Here is an 18,862-nt window from a genome sequence, read left to right as displayed (position 1 = left end):
CGTCCGTGCACGCAGACAAGAGGGGGTGCACGAACAGAATGGGGCGGGGGAAGGACTTGGAGGTACACTTTGTTCAAGAGGGAATTGCACGAGAACGCGCCTGCTCAGTTCATGTTAGCTGAAGGAAACAAAAATAATAACATAATCACCATCAGGACAACGTCATCATGAGAACAATATGAAAACGTCATCATGAGAACATCATCATGAGCGCATAATGAGAACCAGATGTGAGCTGGACTGCTGAGATCTTCCTGCACGCTCATCCACCTGTCAGATCAATAAAAGTAATAATGATTGACAGCCAATGGAAGCTAGCTTAAATAGCAGTGAGCAATGAACATTCAACTGCTTCATCAATAAACATTGTTCTCTCTCTGATTGACGACCACATCCACACACGCACACAGTCAGTCGGTACGGCCGAGTTACTGTAGATCTCTCAGCACAATCATGGTCATGTTTATGACCAATGTAATACATCGAATTAAATTAACATCAGTGCAGCTGACCACAGTGACTTCATGGCACAAATACATTGATTGGATCACTGTGGTCCTTACAGTTCCTAGCATAGTGTCTGCTAGGAGTGGACTTGTTGGGACATCTTCAGTCAGAAAGTACCAACATGTGGAGATGTGATTTGCAACGAGAGAGGAGGGGCAGGGTGAATCACAGGCATCCGACTTGAGGCTGAAACCCCAGGGCAACCATGCCGAGGGGCCTGGCCAACTGAACTGGTTGCCCCACATTCACATGCGCAGGCTTAAGCTGGTCCACAGCTACTCACGCTGGGCTATCCCCCCATATCCACAACAAAGCTCTAAATCCCGGTCTCCTGCATGCAAAAAGGTCTGTCAAGACGTACTTGGCCGATGGTAGGTCCTTGGGGATGTAGCACTGAAGAAGTCAGTGGCGAGACGTGTGCATCATCACAAACTTGTCTGCAAGGCTGCCGACCAGGGTGCCACGGCCGTTAAAAGAATCTCTACAGGCATATGCAGTGGCTGGCCATACACCAACTCAGCTAACGAAGCCTGCAGATCCTCCTTGGGGGCAGAGTGAAGGCCGAGCACAACCCCCCGATACGAGAAGCCATGTATGATATCAAACACCCAGTGCCTCCACGTTACCAGCACCATGGGACATGGTTGGCTTGTGGATAGGATATCAATCACACAACAAAGTTGCACTGGCAGGACCAAATGCCACGTCGTCCAGTCGAAGTACTGTGGGGGCTGTTCTGTGGACCTGAACGGTGCAATCCCCACTTTGGTCCACTGCCATAGCTGCATAATCCAGGCCTAAATGAACAGAGGTGATGGACGGCAGGTCAAACCAGCACTTGGCCGGGTTGATGATTAGGCCATGTTCACTGAGCCTCTCAAACAGCAAACAAGGAATGAGTTGGGTGTGCCTTTGTAGACACACCAACCACAAGAATGTCTTCCAAGTACACAAACAAGAACGGCATACGGCATGTGAATGAACTCAAACTAACCAAAGGGCGTTATGGCCCCATCTTGCAGGTGGACCAACACCTGGTGGGACCCATGCAGCGAGTCCACCTTGGAGAATATATCAGCACCCACCGCTGAACAGAGAAGTCCTGAATGTGTGGAACCGGGTACCAGTCGAGAGTCGTAACATCCGTCTTTGTTACCATGTGGAGGGAGGACGCTGATGGACTGTTGGAATACCACACAATCAGTCAGTCATTCGATTGTCAGCTTGGTGGAGTCGAAGCCCCAAGCTAATGTATAAGCTGGTGGGCCTAAGGTGGCGATATGATGCTCCACGCCATGCTTGGCCACTGCGGATGAGAAGGTGGGCGTGGTGAGCTCTAGACCCTTGGAGAGCAGAGGATGATTCATAAATGAGTGTACAGGGCTAAGAAGCAAAACAGAGGGCATCAATCAAACAGGAGTTTGTAACATCCACCAATAGTCTAAATGCACACAAGAAATCGGCTCCCAGGAGTGGTGTAGACATGGCAGCCATGACAAATTCCCATCCAAAACGCCATCCCCAAAACACACTTCCAAATACCTAGTCATGTAGATACGTATGGGCGTGCCATTCACTGCATCCATCGGGCGTCCGTGCATGTCAGCCATGGTATCCACAGTGCTGGCAAAATGCTGCACCATGCGCCTGAATTGACCAGTTCAGCTGGACAGGGTGTCTGTGACAAACAGCAGTTCACAGCTGCTAATGAGCGCCAAATCTGGCAAATTGAGGCCCCATGGTGCGGGACAGTGCATGCAAACTATGGTTTGTACATGCGGTTAGTGAGCAAAATTCTGTCTGCTTCCATAGCTAGCACGCAGTACTCTTTGGTTGAGTAGAGAGGGAACTGGCTAGTGTGGTGCACACCGGTGCAGGAAGCTGACGCACAAAGATGACAGATCCGCAGAGCCAAGTACAGCCAGCATTTTCTCCATCAACTCAGAAGGCTCGCCTTTTATGAGTCAATTTGTGGACAGAAAGTAGTGCGCTTTCTCTATTTCCGACAGCTTGAACAGCCGTAACAGGAACTTGCCGGTAGCTGGAGGAGGATTCTCCAATAGCACCATTGCTCTGGCCTTTGTTGAGGTATCCACTCATGTCGAGGGTCACCAAATGTGGAGATGTGATTTACAACAATCGAGGTATGTGGCACAAATTGATTTACTCTTCCCTCAACAATCAGCAACAACACTTCACTAACAGCTCACGGTTACAGTCGCCAAATTAAGTCGCAAAATAACAATCTATGACACATCTATGGTGACAATCACTGTGTTCAGGTGGCTAAAGGTGCAGAGTTAGACATTGCAGTGTGTTGATTGGTGGACAGAGAAAGGACACTCTGAGAATGGAAACTTCTATGTGAAGCCTCACCTGCAGAAATGTATCAGATTGATAGCAGATCAATATGTGACTGTTAATGGAGGATCAATACCCTTCATTCATCATGCATCGTTACAGCTGAGCATGGGAGGGGTGGGGTGATGAAGCCTGAACTGGTTCATTCACCTGTGCACTCCTATGAGTAAAACCTTTGCATTTGAACTTTGGATGTCCCAATTTTAGCTGTGGTTACCAAAGTAAGGCAAGTACTCATCTGTCAATCATCACGTTGTCCCCTGCCACTCATTCCCTGTAAAAAAGAAGTTTGAATAATCTGGCTGGTGTTTGCTGAAACATGGACAAACTTTTGTTTTCTGTGCCTTCGCTGGGTAGTGAGGAGGAGGAGTAGGTGGAGGAGGCGAGGTTCAGTTTCAAGTGGGCAAGCAGAAAAAGAATCGCTGAGCTCAGCGTCGCTTATGGCGGAAGGTTCCTGTTACACAACGGCTCCTGGCTTATCTGATTCCCAATGAGAAGTTCTGGATTTGTTTTGCCTTCACATGCCATCATGTGTACAGCGGATTGGTGTATGATGCTCCCACTACTTAAATAAGTAGATGATGCTATGTTGGCAGACATTGCATGTGAATTCTGAAAAGCTGAAGCGAAACTGAAACGCTTTGAAAAAGTGCAAAAATCAAAATGTTCAATGAACACGAGAGCCATTCAGAAATGGAATGGAAAGGAAAAGACCACTTATTAACCCAAAAACAAGGTAGGGAACAAGAGAATGTCCAGAAGAACAATGGAATATTTCTCAAGACCCATTCCAAGACCATCCATGATTTTGTGACAGCGTGCACATTAAGGAAGCCGCCTGAGATTTGATTCGTCATTCGCAGGGCAGCCAGTGGCAACGGCTCCAGCTAAAGTGACGAGTCACGGGCGGTCGCCTATTCATCACCAGAGCAGCTCTGCTAATGGCGCTGTCAAGGCCACACTTCATGACTCTTGAGGTCAAGTCAACGAGGTCTGAGTGAGCGCTCTCAATCACCTGGAAAACATCTCTGATGAAGCTGACGAAAGGAAACTGGAGGGTCATCGCACGGCCACCATGCACTGGACTGGTCCTGTTGGTCAACAATAAACATTTGGTATCACTTTAAGACAAAATAACTAACACTATATTCATTTCAAATGTTTAACATTGTAGGCCACATGGTTGAAGTGGTTAGCACACAGGCCCCACAGCTAGGAGACTCGTGTTCAATTGCACCCTCAGCCATCTCTGTGTGGAGTTTGCATGTTCTCCCCGTGCATGTGTGGATTTGGTACACCGGGTACTCCGGTTTCCGGACCCACTTCCAAAAACATGCTAGGTTAATTGGCCACTCCAAATTGTCCATACGTATGAATGTGAGTGTGAATGGTTGTTTGTCTATATGTGCCCTGTGATGGGCTGGTGACCAGTCCATGGTGTACCCCGCCTCTCACCTGAAGACAGCTGGGATAGGCTCCAGCACCCCCGCGACCCCCGTGAGGATAAGCAGTAGAAAATGAATGAATGAATGTTTAACATTGTTTCCTTGTTCAAGCAATAAAACACAAAATAACAAGCAACACAACAGAAGTACATTTGTATAAACATGTATGTGAATACTGAAGAGCTGAAGATGAGCTCAAATGTGTATGAAAAGTGTGTATGAAATGTGTATGAAAATCTAATTACGGGTGTGAATTTTTAGAAATGTGGCAAATGTTGTTGTGGCATGGGTTTGGAAATGTGTGAAAAATTACTTTAACTTCACTGGTAATTGTTATTGAAAAAGGTGAGATTTCAGGAAAACGGGCAATTTTGTCAATTGGTAGCCTAATTATTTTTTAATTAGCTTTGTTGTTAAAAAAGGTTTCAATCGGTTGAGAACTGTGGAAGTCGGAAAAATGGGTAAAAAAAATGGATTAGGAATAATAGTAGGATTTAGGTGTGAATAGGAGTCACTAATAAATCCCCCAATATTTACCTATATTATATTATATTATCTAACTGACCAAAACAATAATCCAAATATTTGTTCTACATGAAATGGGATATTGGTTTTGAGTGACAATACATCAACTACACATCAAAAGCTCAGAAAATTGCTTTGATTTTGTCATGGGCAGCTCGTTTCCGTTTCATTGCACATTGTTTAGAATTTGGCCTATCCCATCAGGTTAGAACTCATTCACCAATCTTTCCAGAATTTGGTCAATAAATAGCTGTGGCAATGGGCAACTTAACTATTCTTTTACATTGTCCTGGATCAACGAGTGACCATGCCGCGCCCAGGTCAAAATTAGCGAGAGTATGCTCAACGGTGGAATGTTGCAAAGACAGGTTGCAAGGTACCTGGGCGTCCATGTGTCAACCATATCATATCCCTGAAGCCGGTACAATGAGGAAGCACCAGTGATCAACCATGTGACTCCAGACAACGTGTCACCACCCCTCAGCAGGATTGCCATAGTCCCCTCCAGCACCTGTGCAATCGCTTCCTGCCAGCTGCAGTCCCTGCTGCTCAAACCAGCAGTTGTCGCCAGAACTGTATTGTTGTATGTAAGTGACCAAACAGTACGCAACCGCCTGTGTGAAGCCAGCCTGAACAGCCGACGTCCCCGCCGTGGTGTGGTGTTGATTCCTGCACGTTGCCGCATTCGTCTGTGATGGTCAAGGGCACATTTGGGCTGGAATGCTCTCAGGTAGAGCAGGGTGCTCTTCTCCGATGAATCAAGGTTCAAGTTGAGTGTGCCTGACGGGAACGTTATGCTGATGCTATTATACTGCAGCGTGATCGCTGGGGTGAACCCAGTGTGATGGTTTGGGTTGGAATAAGCGATAAACACAATACAGACGCCATCAATGGAAACCTCTGTGCGGCCCGTTACCGTGACGACATCCTGACCCCTGTTGCAGTTCCACTCGTCCATCGCTATCGCCTAACGCTGCAACAGGATAATGCAAGACCACGTCTCCAGAGTCTGTCAGGACTACACGGGGCAGAATAATGTTCAGTGTCTTGATTGGTCTGCGTATTTCGCAGATTTAAACCCTATGGAATATCTATGGAATATTCTGGATCGCCAAGTGAGAAGGCGTGACCCAGAACCGGCCACAGTCCAACAGTGGCGTCAAGCACTCCAGTAGGAATGGGACCGCATCACACAGGCTGAACTTCAGCAAATGATTGACTCCATGCATCGCAGAATCCAGGCTGTGTGTAACTCCAGATGAAGAAGATACTGACTTTGGTGATCCAGAATTGCACCTTCAACTGATGCAATGAATTTGAAACCAGGAAACTGACTCTGAAACTATGTTTTTGTTTTGAATCTTAATATTTGTTATGTATTGCTACATTTATCGTTTATTTTACGTTTTGCATTTTGGGGATTTGGGGATCACATGCTTATTTTTCCCATTGTATTTATATATATATAGTATATGTATAAAGTGTAAAAAGTAAAGTTACAGGAGCTCGACATGAGAGAAGGAATAAGAGGAATAAGTAGTGCCCGCCTGACCCGAGTCAGCATCATGAGATGGTGTATTTAGAGCTTTTGTTGTCATGGCAACAGACAGAAATCAATGAGTAGAGCAGAGGAAGATACAGGTGTTTTTGTTTTTTTACTTAATGTAGGTACCAGTCTGATACAACATGGATGGTTTTCGTACTTTTCTCACAAATTCTTCTGCTGAACATGGAGAGGTTGTGACTGCTGAGCCTTTCAGGGGACATTTTGCTATGAGGCCCAAAAATCAGGCAAGCAGATTGATTTTCTTTTTTTGTTATGTGAGCACTGCAGACCCAACATTTTCATCCGATCATCTTCATCTTTTTCTTCAATCGACCAGGTTAGCATGACAGCATGATAGCACAATAGAATGACAGCATATCATAACTGTCATGCAGTGATGATGACAGGTCTTCTTTGACATCCACGGAGCTGTGAAACACTTATGACTGCACTGGGGAATTAGACGATGCACTGTAGGTCTGGCTGCTTACTGGATGAGCACTTTGTATAACCTGGGAGGGGGTGGGTCCACAGGAGAGAGTGGAATCAGGAGGACTAAATGAGTGGCGGCACGTCTGGATTGTCCACAAAGTCCTCAGAGGGAACATCACAGCATGGAACAGCGGTTTGACTCCATGGAGATGCTTCCAGTGGACCTTCGGTGGCCTTGTGGTGTGGTACGATGTTGGCGAAGTCCATGGCTTTGCTGGAGTCTACCTCCAGCCTCTCTGGAATATTCTGCTCTCTGCAAGGTCAAAAGGCTCCGATGAACACATGTGAATTAGAGAATGCTGATAACTTTATTTTAGTGTAAATAATGTAAGTGTAAATAATGGTGCCGATACTGACCCTGAATAGCCATAAGTGAAATCTGCCAATACCGCTACCAATTCCCATCACATACATGCAGTGTAAATATTTAAATGTACGACTGGCTATATTAGGGGTCACCAAGGTTTCATCTTGTGAGAGCTACTTTTACAAAATGAAAATGGCCAAGAGCTACTCATTTTTGTAATATTTATTTCCATAGCTTATTTCAAGCCAAACAATATGCTTGTTTTACCAGAACATGAACAAAATGCTGGAATCCACAACTCACCTTTTGTATTTCATAATGCATTTCTTTCTAGTCACATCAGCTGCCTCCTGAACCAGCATGGCCCATGCAAGCTGTGCACGCTCATTGGACAGTCCAACTGGGGAAGTGCCGAGACTGACGTGCACCCACCACGGAGTCAGAAGTGGTTGCAGGCACGTCACACACCATCCGTAGCCCAATGCAGTCCCGCACACAAAAGTGTCGGCAGGCTCCCAAATCCGTACTGAGGTGGTACTCATCCACAAATTTTGCCTACACTTGCAAGTACCGCGGGTTGGGACTGGGGCTCTAGCCACTGCCTGACTGATGATCACATTGCGAGCCTTGCACTCACCACACCCTGTCCTGCTCACCCCCAAATGCCGCACCATTCTAAAGCTTTTCAAAGCGCCCCCCCGGTGAGACATTTTTTGAGGCATGGTTTGCAGCCTGCAAAACTTATATCACTCACACAAAGACAGGAAGTCCCACACATGGCAGACATGCTTGTTCTGACATGCTTTTTCACTGATACCGATCTGTGGCCATGGTCATGGTTTAATTTACATTGGAATACATCACATATTACAATTCCACATGTCAAAAAGCTGTAGGAAGAAGCAAAGCTTATTTAATCCTTCCCCCCATCTGTTTCACATCAACAGCAAACAAAATGAGAGCAACCTAAGAGCGCAGTCACAACTCATCCAAGAGGTCACAAACCCCACAACAACATCCAAAGAACTGGAAGCCTCACTTGCTTCTGTTAAGGTCAGTGTTCAGACTCCACCATAAGAAAGACACTGAGCAAAAGAGTTCCAAGATGAAAAACCACTGCTGAACAAAAAGAACATTAAGGCTTGTTTCAATTTTGCCAGAAAACATCTTGATGAAGCCCAAGAAAATGGGAAAGTAAACTGTAGTCTGACAAGACAAAAGTTAAACTTTTTGGAGGGTGCGTGTTCCATCACATCTGGTGTAAAAGTAAGATCGCACTTCGGACAAAAGAACTTCAGAAAAAGAACATCACAGCAAGAGTAAAATTTTGTGGAGGTAGTGTGATGGTCTGGGACTGCAGCAGGACAATGATCCAAAACACACCAGCAAGTCCACCTCTGAATGGGTGAGGAAAAACAAAATGAAGACTGTGGAGTCGCCTAGTCAAAGTCCTGACCTGAAGCTTATTGAGATGCTGTGGAATGACCTTAAATTGGCGGATCATGCTGGAAAAGCCCCCATGATGGCTGAATTACAATTACAATTCTGCCCTTGAAGAAAGTTGCTGTCAGGGACTTTAGCAGAGGTGGAGCCTGACATGGCCACTCTTGGCCATGGCGATGGCCAGCTAATTGAGTTGCTGTGCGGCTGCTGCGACAGTATCAGCATGTTCTGCTTAACGTCTGCAGCCGGGTCACTGGGGACCGACTCTGCAAAGACTGGACATCGCGTCATGTCACAGGTCCCATCTTAATCCAATCTGCTCGCACTCAGATAAGAGGCTGACTAAACCAATCACGGGCCAGCGCTGGATGAGATGTTCTGAAAGGCCGGATGGACAAGTTCAGATAATTCCCTGCCGATGTGCCAGTGAAATTACTTCAAATCAAACTAATAGAAAGTTACTACCTGGTCACCTCACTCACATCCTCAATAAAGAGTGACACCTTTGTCTCCAACAAAAAAAATCTGAGTGAGTGAAAGCATTTTAATTGTGGCTAAAAACACAGCATGATTGCGTGACAACATGGCAGCGTGATGGCATGGGAGAATAACAGCATTCCAGCACGATAGCACAGCATGGGAGCTTGATGGCATGATAACAAGCTACCATGATAGCATGATGGTGGGATGAATAGCTGCTTGTGAGGCTGGTTTCATAACGTAGCTAATGAGGAATGATGACATCACACACGTAACTTTTGTTGATGAACTGCAGACTCTGCAACATTGATGAAGCCAATTGTTTGAAGGTTGAAAGGTCAGGAGGAGGGTGAGGAGAGGTCAGGGGTTGAAGGATGAACATGGCGCTGGTGTAAACAAACATCATCTAATCAATCCCGAGGGACGCCAGCATGGTGTGCAGCACGAGAGAATAACGTGGAGTGGAGCGTTATTGTGACCTCAGGAAATATTTACTCATCAAAAAACACTCAGAGGTCAGCTAGGTAATAAATTGAACTATGACCTACGGTCTCAGGGGAGCAGGGGGGGATTAATATATATTTTCTGCACTCACCACCTAGTGAGTGCCTGACAAGGTTAGCCCCTCCCACTCCAATGATGACTCGCGGGTTATTGTTGGTGAAAAATGAAAAATATCTCTTGATCTCTGTGGAAACCTGCACAATGTCGGTAAGGCCACGGGAAATAAGTTAGCTGTCACCTCAACGAGTGCAGCTTTTTGATCAAATGCTTCATTTGAAGCCTGGTGGCAGCTCAGCTGAAGGACGGGAAGCCGTCCTGCTTTATAAAACGCTGATGATGGCAGCGCCATGGAGAGGGGGCAAAGCGTTATCATTGCTACCAGGTCATGGATTTAACATGCCATGTCAACCTGTTCAACTCCGTCACTACCACATGTTATCATGTGATGCTGCTGAGTGGCATCTTGTATGTGTGTGTGTGTTTTTGTAGTCTCATTAGTGGTGTATGTTTACTTGCTTGTTGATGTGTGTGTGTGTTTATTTGAACCATCAGGCTGTTATTGCTTGCGTGGTTACTACAAAGGTCGTGTTCAGAAGAGCTTTTTTGAGTGTTTGAACGACGTTTCTACGTCACTGAGCCGGGTGGCTCGCTTTACCTCTTCTTGTCGTCAAGTGAGTGTCGATAGTGGTGGTCCTTTGTCACCTTGATTTCACCTTGAGCCTACAAGATCCCGAAGAGGGAGAGCATGTTGGTGGTATGACACTTAACAAGTGATTAAAACCCAAGAATGAACTCTGCAAATGACGAGTGATGACACCTCTGTGTCAAAAATCTGCAAAATCAAACACTTCAAACCCTCCAAAAACATCAAACAAACACACCCAATAGCCCCACCCACTACGGTGACACGTCCACATACCCTTGGCATTGTCAAGAGGAGGTGGCCTGTAGCTTGGGATCTTTGAGCTGTCGAGCTGTCAGGTTTGACCTCAGCTGGCAGAAGCAACTGAAATATCTGCAGAAGAAGGTGTCATAATTTTAACGTTGATTAAAAAAAACCCAAGTTCTTATCTGATCATGACCAGCCAGCAGGATAAAGTGAGGAAACGATGTACACGGGGTTCAAGGGAACCCACCATAAATTTGTGTCTGTCCCCGCTGAAATCAGCCCTCCCGTGTCTCCATGCTGACCCCCGCCATAAAACAAGCATCCTCCCACAGCAGTGTGACACGTGCGAGCTGAGGACTTTAATTTGCTTGCGATAAATGAGAGCAACTGAATTTACGAGCTGTTTAAACAGGCGGTAAGGTCGCTACGGGGGACAGCCCTGATCACGGCTGTGTCACATAGGGATGACCTCTGCAGGGACCCCTCCATCAACATGTCCCTGTCTGCTGACTCAGCAACCAACCTGATGACTCAGCACCAGCCATCAGATTTGCTTTGGCGCTTGATTGGAACCTGCAGTGTCACGTTTTTAGCCCCAGTAAATCCCTGATATGTCGTCATGTGACGCAACAAATATGTGACGATATAGTGCTTCATCACCAACTATATGGATGGCGACAATTATCTGCTACATTAACTATCTCCACGACGACAGTAATGTTGTTGGAGAAACTTAATCTCCACAACGACTATGATACTACGGTAACCTTATCTCCACAACGACAGTGATACTGATGGACTACATCCATGACAACAGTAATGCTACTGGAGTAACTTTATTTTGAGGCCATCTAGAGGAAATGTTGCTGATCAGGAAGGCACGGTAATATCAAAATGATGATGATGGTGGTGGTGGTGATGATGATAACAGTACCTTTCCTTTGATGGTGACTCTGACGTACGTTGGCTGCACGTCCACATCCATCAAGGAGGTGTCCATGTGTCTGTGGGAGGCAAGGCAAGCGTTTGATAAGATTTGTCACCTCACCTGTGTGTGTGTGTCTGTAATATGTACACATGTATGTGTACCTGTACACTGGCAGGTCTAGGAGCATACTGTTGTTGTTGTCATCTTCAGTCAGAGAAAAGTCCAGCCTGGAAAGTCAGAAGAATCTTCAAACATTAACATTGCCATTCGCCTCCATCAAAGATCACATGTGTATGTGTGTGTGCATATTCATACTTGGGCTCATTGACGTTCAGGACTCGTCCATCAGCCGTTATCAGAGTCCTTGGAGGCTTTGCTTTCTTTTTGTTGTTTCTATAGAGACATACAACATCCTCAACTTGTGTGTGTGTGTGTGTTACAGTAACATTGTTTGTGATGTATTATCATTTTGCGCCTGAGGAAGTTTAGTCCTTCACCCCTCATACCTCTTAAGATAGTACAGTCATCTGTCATTCACACACACACACACACACACACACACACACACACACTACAAGAGAAGCATACAGAATGTCCTGCTGTCAAAATGTTCCAGCTGATGTTCGCTCCTCGTCTCTGCTGGCCATGCATGAGAGTCAGGTATGATGGCTGTGGGGCACGAAACATGCATCGAGTCAGCATTGTTGAGAAGGTGAAGGGGCTCGTGGCGGTCGAGGCCGTGGCCGTTCATCACTGCCAATGGTCAGTGTGCAGCAGCTGTCAGGAGCTCAAGTACAACTGAGACAAAATATTTCCGGACTTAAAGTTTCCATTAGGGCCACACTGGACCACCCCAGACCACTGTGGACTACTATGAAACCTGTGGACCACACGGCAGCAGCAATACGCCGATGATGGTGACTTGTGATTGTGAGTGGAGGAATAATGGTGGTGGGAATCAAGATCTTGTGAAAGTCTATCAAGTGGATCCGTCACATCTAGCGCTGTACCTGAAGAATGCTTGTGTCACAGCACGGTACCAGGGTGTGGCCCTTCAGGAATGTCAATTCTACCCCTTACCCCTTATCTTCCCTTACTCCTAGGCTTTGCATGTTCACAAGAATCAATTGGTGTCCCAATTCTCCTTCAATCAAGGGGTAAGGGGTAAAGGCTAAGGGGTGTATAGCAGAGAAACCAAGTGTGGTCTGGGACTTGAAATGAAACAGTAGGAAGAGTCTACTCGGATACAGCACTCAAAGAGCAGCGCAGAGAACAAAAGAAGCATATAAATGAAGCATATACATGTAAGTAATTAAGCATAATTATTGATTTTCACAGTAACGTCATTCATGTTTTATTTGATTTTCAATCATTTGCTACACCATGTAAATATTTTCCATGTTTTGAACTGTTGGTTGTATAGTTATAACTATCCAAATAACACTGCTATCTAACTCCACTGCAATCTACTGCATTTCATTAAAAGATTAGACAATGATTAGATAGCGACCTGTTCATTGTAAGCTTCACTAGCTTCACTAGCCTCACTAACAAGGGGAAACTACATTAGCCAAGTATACTGTGACGTTGGCATTTTATATTAGATATCTAATCACTCATGTAATGCACATTGTAGTCAATTATAGCCACCCTAGTCCACAAACAATTCTCATAGTGAGATATGTTTATTGTATTCAGCATAGGATTGTCAAGAAGTGTCAAGAGCTAAATAAACAACAACATGGCCATATGTGGACAGCACACCAGATTATCAAAGTGTATTCAAATTGTGGAATCTAATGCAGTCCCATCTATTGTGTTAATAGTACTACTACAGAGAACATACTAACTCCTTATTATTTCTCCTTATATTTCTAAAATCACAAATACTTGCTGATATAGTTAATCTTCAAACAGCGCATAATAATGTCATCCAATACTTCTCTACAAGAGAGGAGAAATATGATCTCAGGGAAGAAGTACATTTGAAACACTTCTATGCTAGGACTACGTTAAAAAGCCACAGCATTTCAGTATGTGGAATCAAACTATGGAATGGATTGAGTAAGGACTAGGGATCGACCGATATGGTTTTTTGGGGGCCGATGCCGATTTTTTTCCATCACCCTTAGCCGATGGCCGATTTTGCTTGGGCTGATATTTGTGGCCGATACTGCTTTTGATCCCTCAAAAATTACAATGATAACAAATATTACAGGTCTCCTGTTTAAACAAATATTTATTAAAATGTAAACACTGAACACAGTAGGATTCAGCTTTCTTAGAAGGCATTTAAAAGGCATTATCAACTTTAGAAGGAATAAATATTCAACCATGTGGAAAACGTTTCTGTCGTAGTTAAAGTTTTATCTTGCATTGGTGTGATGACTGCTCCTCCGCAGCGTGACGCACACAAACACATCACACTGACACAATTTAGTACAATATATAAAACATTTCTCTCATCAATAAAGTTGGTGTTGTGCATGATAAAGACCTCTGATAGGAGACACGGCTGCTCCAATTCCTTCTGTGCGCGCACACATAACACGACACGCATTTAAAGTTGCATAGTTGTTCATTCTTGTTCTGCTCAACTAGGTGTTGAGCAGTGATTTTCTACGAGGGATTTTATTCGTCTGTTGCGTTGGTATGTGATGTTTTGGGGCTTTCTTGTTGTCACACCATGACTTGTTATGCCTAGCGATCACCCAGTGAAATGTGATGGGCTTAGTAAAGTGTTAAAAGCAAGCTAACTCTATTACTTGTGAAAACGCGCCCTTGATGCGATTCAACAGTGGGGGCGGGATACCGCAACTATGTGTGTTGCGGGGTCCTCTGCCCCGGCGGATGCCTGACTGTAAATCATGCGGTGGAAAAATATATCGCCGAACCCACGCGCGCATCGGCCGATACCGATAAAAGGAAAAAAGGCAAATATCGGCCCAATATATCGGCCGGCCGATGTATGTTCGATCCTTAGTAAGGATCTCAAACAATGCACAACGATGAGCCAATTCAAGAAACAATACAAGCAGTTGATGTTTGCTAAATACAAGGATGAAGAGTCTTGAACCAGTCATGATGTGCTATATATATCACTATATTGACACTTACTATGGTACCCATTATGGCATTGGATGCTCATATCACCTCATACTTCGGTACGGGACAAAAAAATAAATTGAAAAAAACCTTAAACTGTATTAACAAAGCAGGAAGTGAACAAATGTAACAGTTGATTGTAAGAGTACCAGATGGAGGGGTAGGATTTAATAAGCTTTGCTTCTTCCTACTCCTTTTGGACATGTGGAACTGTGAACTGATTATGTGATGCACTCAATTGGAATCTGATGCATGTTCAAATGAAATAAAACCATTACCATTACTATTACTCTATGTTGCTTTACTATCACTATACTACTATTACTGTTATTACTATGTCCGATATTGGCTTTTGTGTTGATAACTGATATGCTGATATTGTCCAACTCTCAATTTTCGATTCCGATATCAGCCAATACCGATATGTGTAACATCACATTTTTCTGAGTAAAACTGTTGTATAGTAACAATAGTGTTAAATGAGTACATTTGTTTTGTTGGCTACCCCACCCATTTCCAGATAAGTAATGCAATACATATTCTATATAATAATACATTTGAGTTTCTTGTGCCCTGATTTATGTTATTTACTGAGAGATTTATTTTGAGTTAACGCTACTACTTAGCTCCATAGCTGATGTAATGTCAATTACAGCTACTATGTGGGATCAATAAAGTTTTTATCTTCCTCTTTTTATCATCTGAAGAGATCAAATACACTGTTTTTGTTTCCCAAGTATATTTGTATGTGTGTGAATGTAAACAAGAGGCATTAACGTAAATTCCTTTGTAGAAAGGCGTTTAATGAAAGTAAGCACATTTACTTACTACTATATCCACTGAAAGCACAGCCTTGCCACATCCAATATGGCGCGCGATGTGGACTCTACTTATATGGTTTTTACTACATTGCTTCATGTTTCTCACCATGCTTTGCTTTACTGGTGTTGTAAATGCTCACATTGTTGTTGGTTATTCTGCATTATTCATTGGTAGTGTCTTGTCTGTTGTTATCTACATATTACATTGCTGTGTGATCTTTTGGCACTTTAAGACACCATGAGTCATGGCTGCCACACACGGGAGGTGACATTGCGTCTACTCCATTCATTTTCAGTGAAACCAGCTCGACAGGGCAATTGTGGCATGTCACCGTCCAGCCAAGCAACACGTGAAATTTGTGCGTGTGAAAATTTGTGCTTGTGCGTGTTATTGTTATTTAGCAATAAATGTCACAGTTTGTAAAAATGTGTGCCTTTTATTTAAAAAGGCTGTTGTGAGTAAGCTATATAACATTGAAATAATGTAGAAATGTATGCACCTTACTTTATGGTAGCAAACATTCAGTGGCAGGGCAAGGTTCTTAAGGACTCAAAGCAAGAAATTAATGGGGCCTCAACCCCATCCAGGCACACCGAAAAAAATTGTTATTTGTACATAATTTCCTCCCTCGCGGGGGCCCCCTAAGAGCCAGCAAATGCCTGGTTTGCCTGTTGGCATGCCACGCCTCTGAAAACATTATGAATAATGTAATTATCTCATCTGCCTATGTCACAGCCCCCACGCAGTGAAGGGGGATGATGTAACGAGAATGGTGTTGTAGCCGCCCCTTGTGGTGAAAACTGAAAAGTGCATCCAAATGTGCTCTTTGATAATAAGCCCAGACCCTTTAGATACTTACTTCTCCTTGGCCCGCCTCTTCTCCTCCAGGTGGTGGTGAGCCTCCAGACGAGATTCTGGGGTGAAAGGACACGGAGTGTTCCAGAATTCCTTCTCCCGTCGCTCCTCATCTGACTCCGTAGTCTCCACCATCTTCTGCTTCTTTTCCAAGGTGGGACTGTGAGGACAATGTCACACATGACTTCTTTTTGTCTGATATTTAAGACTTTATAAATGTCATGATTGGTCACATCACTCCAACCTGCAGAGGACTCCTTCCCTCTCCTGGCTTCCTGTCTCTTCTCCTGTCTCCTTCCTCTGTGCCGCCTCCTTCTCTTCGGCTCTCCTCTTCACATATTCCTCCTCCTGCTCCTGGACACGTCTCCTCACTTCCTCTAGCCTCTGAGATGATCTGATCCTCTCTGACTTTGTGATGTCGGTCCCATCCAGTGACTGAGCAGATATAAGCAGGAAGCAACCATGTTAGACATCAGACATCAATGTATGTTGGCAGAGTCAGTCAGACACAGAGAGAAAGTTTTGACCTTGAGCTGTGGCAGCAAGGCCAGCACGAACTCTCTATAGCCTTCAAATTGAGTGCAGGGGTTCCCCACTAGGAAGAGCTCTCGCAGGTGGACGTTGTCTTTCAGCGTCTCCACGCTGCTCAGACGAGCCACAAAATTCACTGTCAGGTCCAACTTGCGAAGACTCTCGCAACCTGTAGACACACACAACTGAGGGACATGAAGAAGGCCAAAGGTCTTCGCTGTCAACGCACTCCCACACATACCTTCAAGGTTTTCAATGACCTCAATGTTGTTCAAGGCCAGATTCAAGTACTCCAGCTTCTTTAGGCGGCCCACGTTCTCTAAGACGGAAAAGTAGCAGAACATTTTCAAGGTTGATACTTGGACCAGGGAGGGAGGCCATCAAAAATCTCACCAATCCTCGGAATGAGGTTGTTCTGCAGGTAGAGGATCTTCAGGTCCCTACACCACCTGTCAATGTACTCGATCCTCTCGATGTCCTGCTGGTGCAGAGATACCTCCTCCAGGGAGAATATTTGGCACTCGTTGTGCTCAGATCGCCGTCGAATGAGATCCTCTGTAACTAAAAAAATTAAAAAAACACCAAACGCACCATTTCTTACAGTAAGCTAGGAGACCGAGTTCAATTCCACCCTCGGCCATCTCTGTGTGGCGTTTGCATGTTATCCCTGTGCATGGGTTGGTTTTGTCCGGGTACTACGGTTTCCTCCCACATTCCAAAATCATGCATGCTAGGTTAACTGGCCACTCCAAATTGTCCATAGGTATGAATGTGGGTGGGAATGGTTGTTTGTCTATATGTGCCCTGTGATTGGCTGGCCACCAGTCCAGGGTGTAGCCCGCCTCTCGCCCCAAGACTGCTGGGATAGGCTCCAGCACCCCCTCCGACCCTCGTGAGGATAAGTGATAGAAAATGAAGGAATGAATGAATGTTCATTAGCTACACATTTTTGCTCAACACTCACTCACTTTGCTTATCTCCCCCAAACCTTATGCTGTATCAAACACGTGACAGCTTTGATTTACAGACAGCTAAGGCCCGCTCAGTAAAGTTAATTGACCCCAGCTAGGGCCCTAACTACAGGTTATTGACCTTGGAGCCAGAAAAACCCTGCGGAGGGCCAAACTGGTTCAAGCCAGTCGGAACCACTGTACATCCATGCATTGATGTACATGCATTGCCAAGCCGTGGGGGCCCATTTTGCGGAGTGTGAGCCCAGCGCTGGCCACTCGACAGAGATCTTCCATGCAACTAGTTCAGCACTGGTGTGACTTTTTCTTCAAAAAAAATTCAAAACTTTGCCTGATTTTTTTAGCTGTTCAGTCTAACGAGTAGTCACCAAACACATTCGTTCTAACAGTAATCCTGACTATTATTCACCAAATCACCAACTACTCACCAAACAATTAAAACAACACTAGTGACTAGTTTGTGTTTAGCTGCCACGTACGCTAGCAATACATTTTATTAGCAAATTACATATTGAAATAGTAAGTTAGCGACCAAGTCGGTGAGCTAATAACTCTTTAGTTGTTTAGGTGTTCATGTCAGTCAGATTTTCGTTATGTAAGAATAAACTTACTATAAACCATCTTCGTCTGTTGCCAACCGTTGCTGTAGAAACCAACCTTGGCGCTGCGTTCAAGCGCACTGGGAAACACTAACTTCGCAAACACACACACAACTTGTGTCACTTGTCAAAATAACTTAGACAACAAATCACCTTAGGTGTACACTCAAATGCAAACTCTTGATCTTGAGCTGGAATTGTTTACCCAGCGCAAACAAGTATTGTAAATGACCTTAGGGGTATTATGTGTTACGTGTTGTGTTGTGTTTGCGTATGTGTTACCATGGAGAGATATGTTCCGGGGTGGGAGGGAAAAGGGGTGACGGACAGGAAGTGAGGCAGAACCCGATTGTTAGAGAGTTGGAGGCGTGAGTTATGGCCGCGACAGTGGCCCTTGTTAGGAATAATTGTTCTTTGGACCTTAATAAAAAAAAACTGTTGTTCCGCCCGTCTGGTCTGGTGTTCGGCTGAGCGCAGAGTGTTACAGTATTGTGGATGAAACGTTGTCGCTCCTTAATGAAGACGCCTTGTTGACGTCTTTACGATAGTTTT

At 44.7% G+C, this 18,862-nt stretch overlaps 1 protein-coding gene across 1 annotated transcript; it reads right to left on the bottom strand.

The window, feature by feature from the left end:
* Window positions 1-6,436: 6,436 nt before the first annotated feature.
* On the bottom strand, window positions 6,437-18,553 carry dnaaf11 (dynein axonemal assembly factor 11). Its single transcript, XM_058085150.1, has 12 exons — window positions 18,323-18,553; window positions 17,134-17,301; window positions 16,982-17,059; window positions 16,737-16,909; window positions 16,454-16,644; window positions 16,214-16,369; window positions 11,743-11,820; window positions 11,589-11,654; window positions 11,434-11,503; window positions 10,530-10,625; window positions 10,266-10,330; window positions 6,437-7,129 (listed from the first exon to the last, which is right to left on the bottom strand). Exons 1-12 carry the CDS (start codon window positions 18,330-18,332, stop codon window positions 6,940-6,942), a joined length of 1,341 nt encoding a protein of 446 aa, XP_057941133.1. The 5' UTR covers window positions 18,333-18,553; the 3' UTR covers window positions 6,437-6,939.
* Window positions 18,554-18,862: the final 309 nt, after the last annotated feature.

This window comes from Doryrhamphus excisus, chromosome 1 (assembly GCF_030265055.1).
Source record: "Doryrhamphus excisus isolate RoL2022-K1 chromosome 1, RoL_Dexc_1.0, whole genome shotgun sequence".
In the NCBI taxonomy this organism is placed as follows: domain Eukaryota; kingdom Metazoa; phylum Chordata; class Actinopteri; order Syngnathiformes; family Syngnathidae; genus Doryrhamphus; species Doryrhamphus excisus.
The sequence above is the reverse complement of the archived record's forward strand: the minus strand, read 5'-3'. Positions and strand labels throughout refer to the sequence as shown.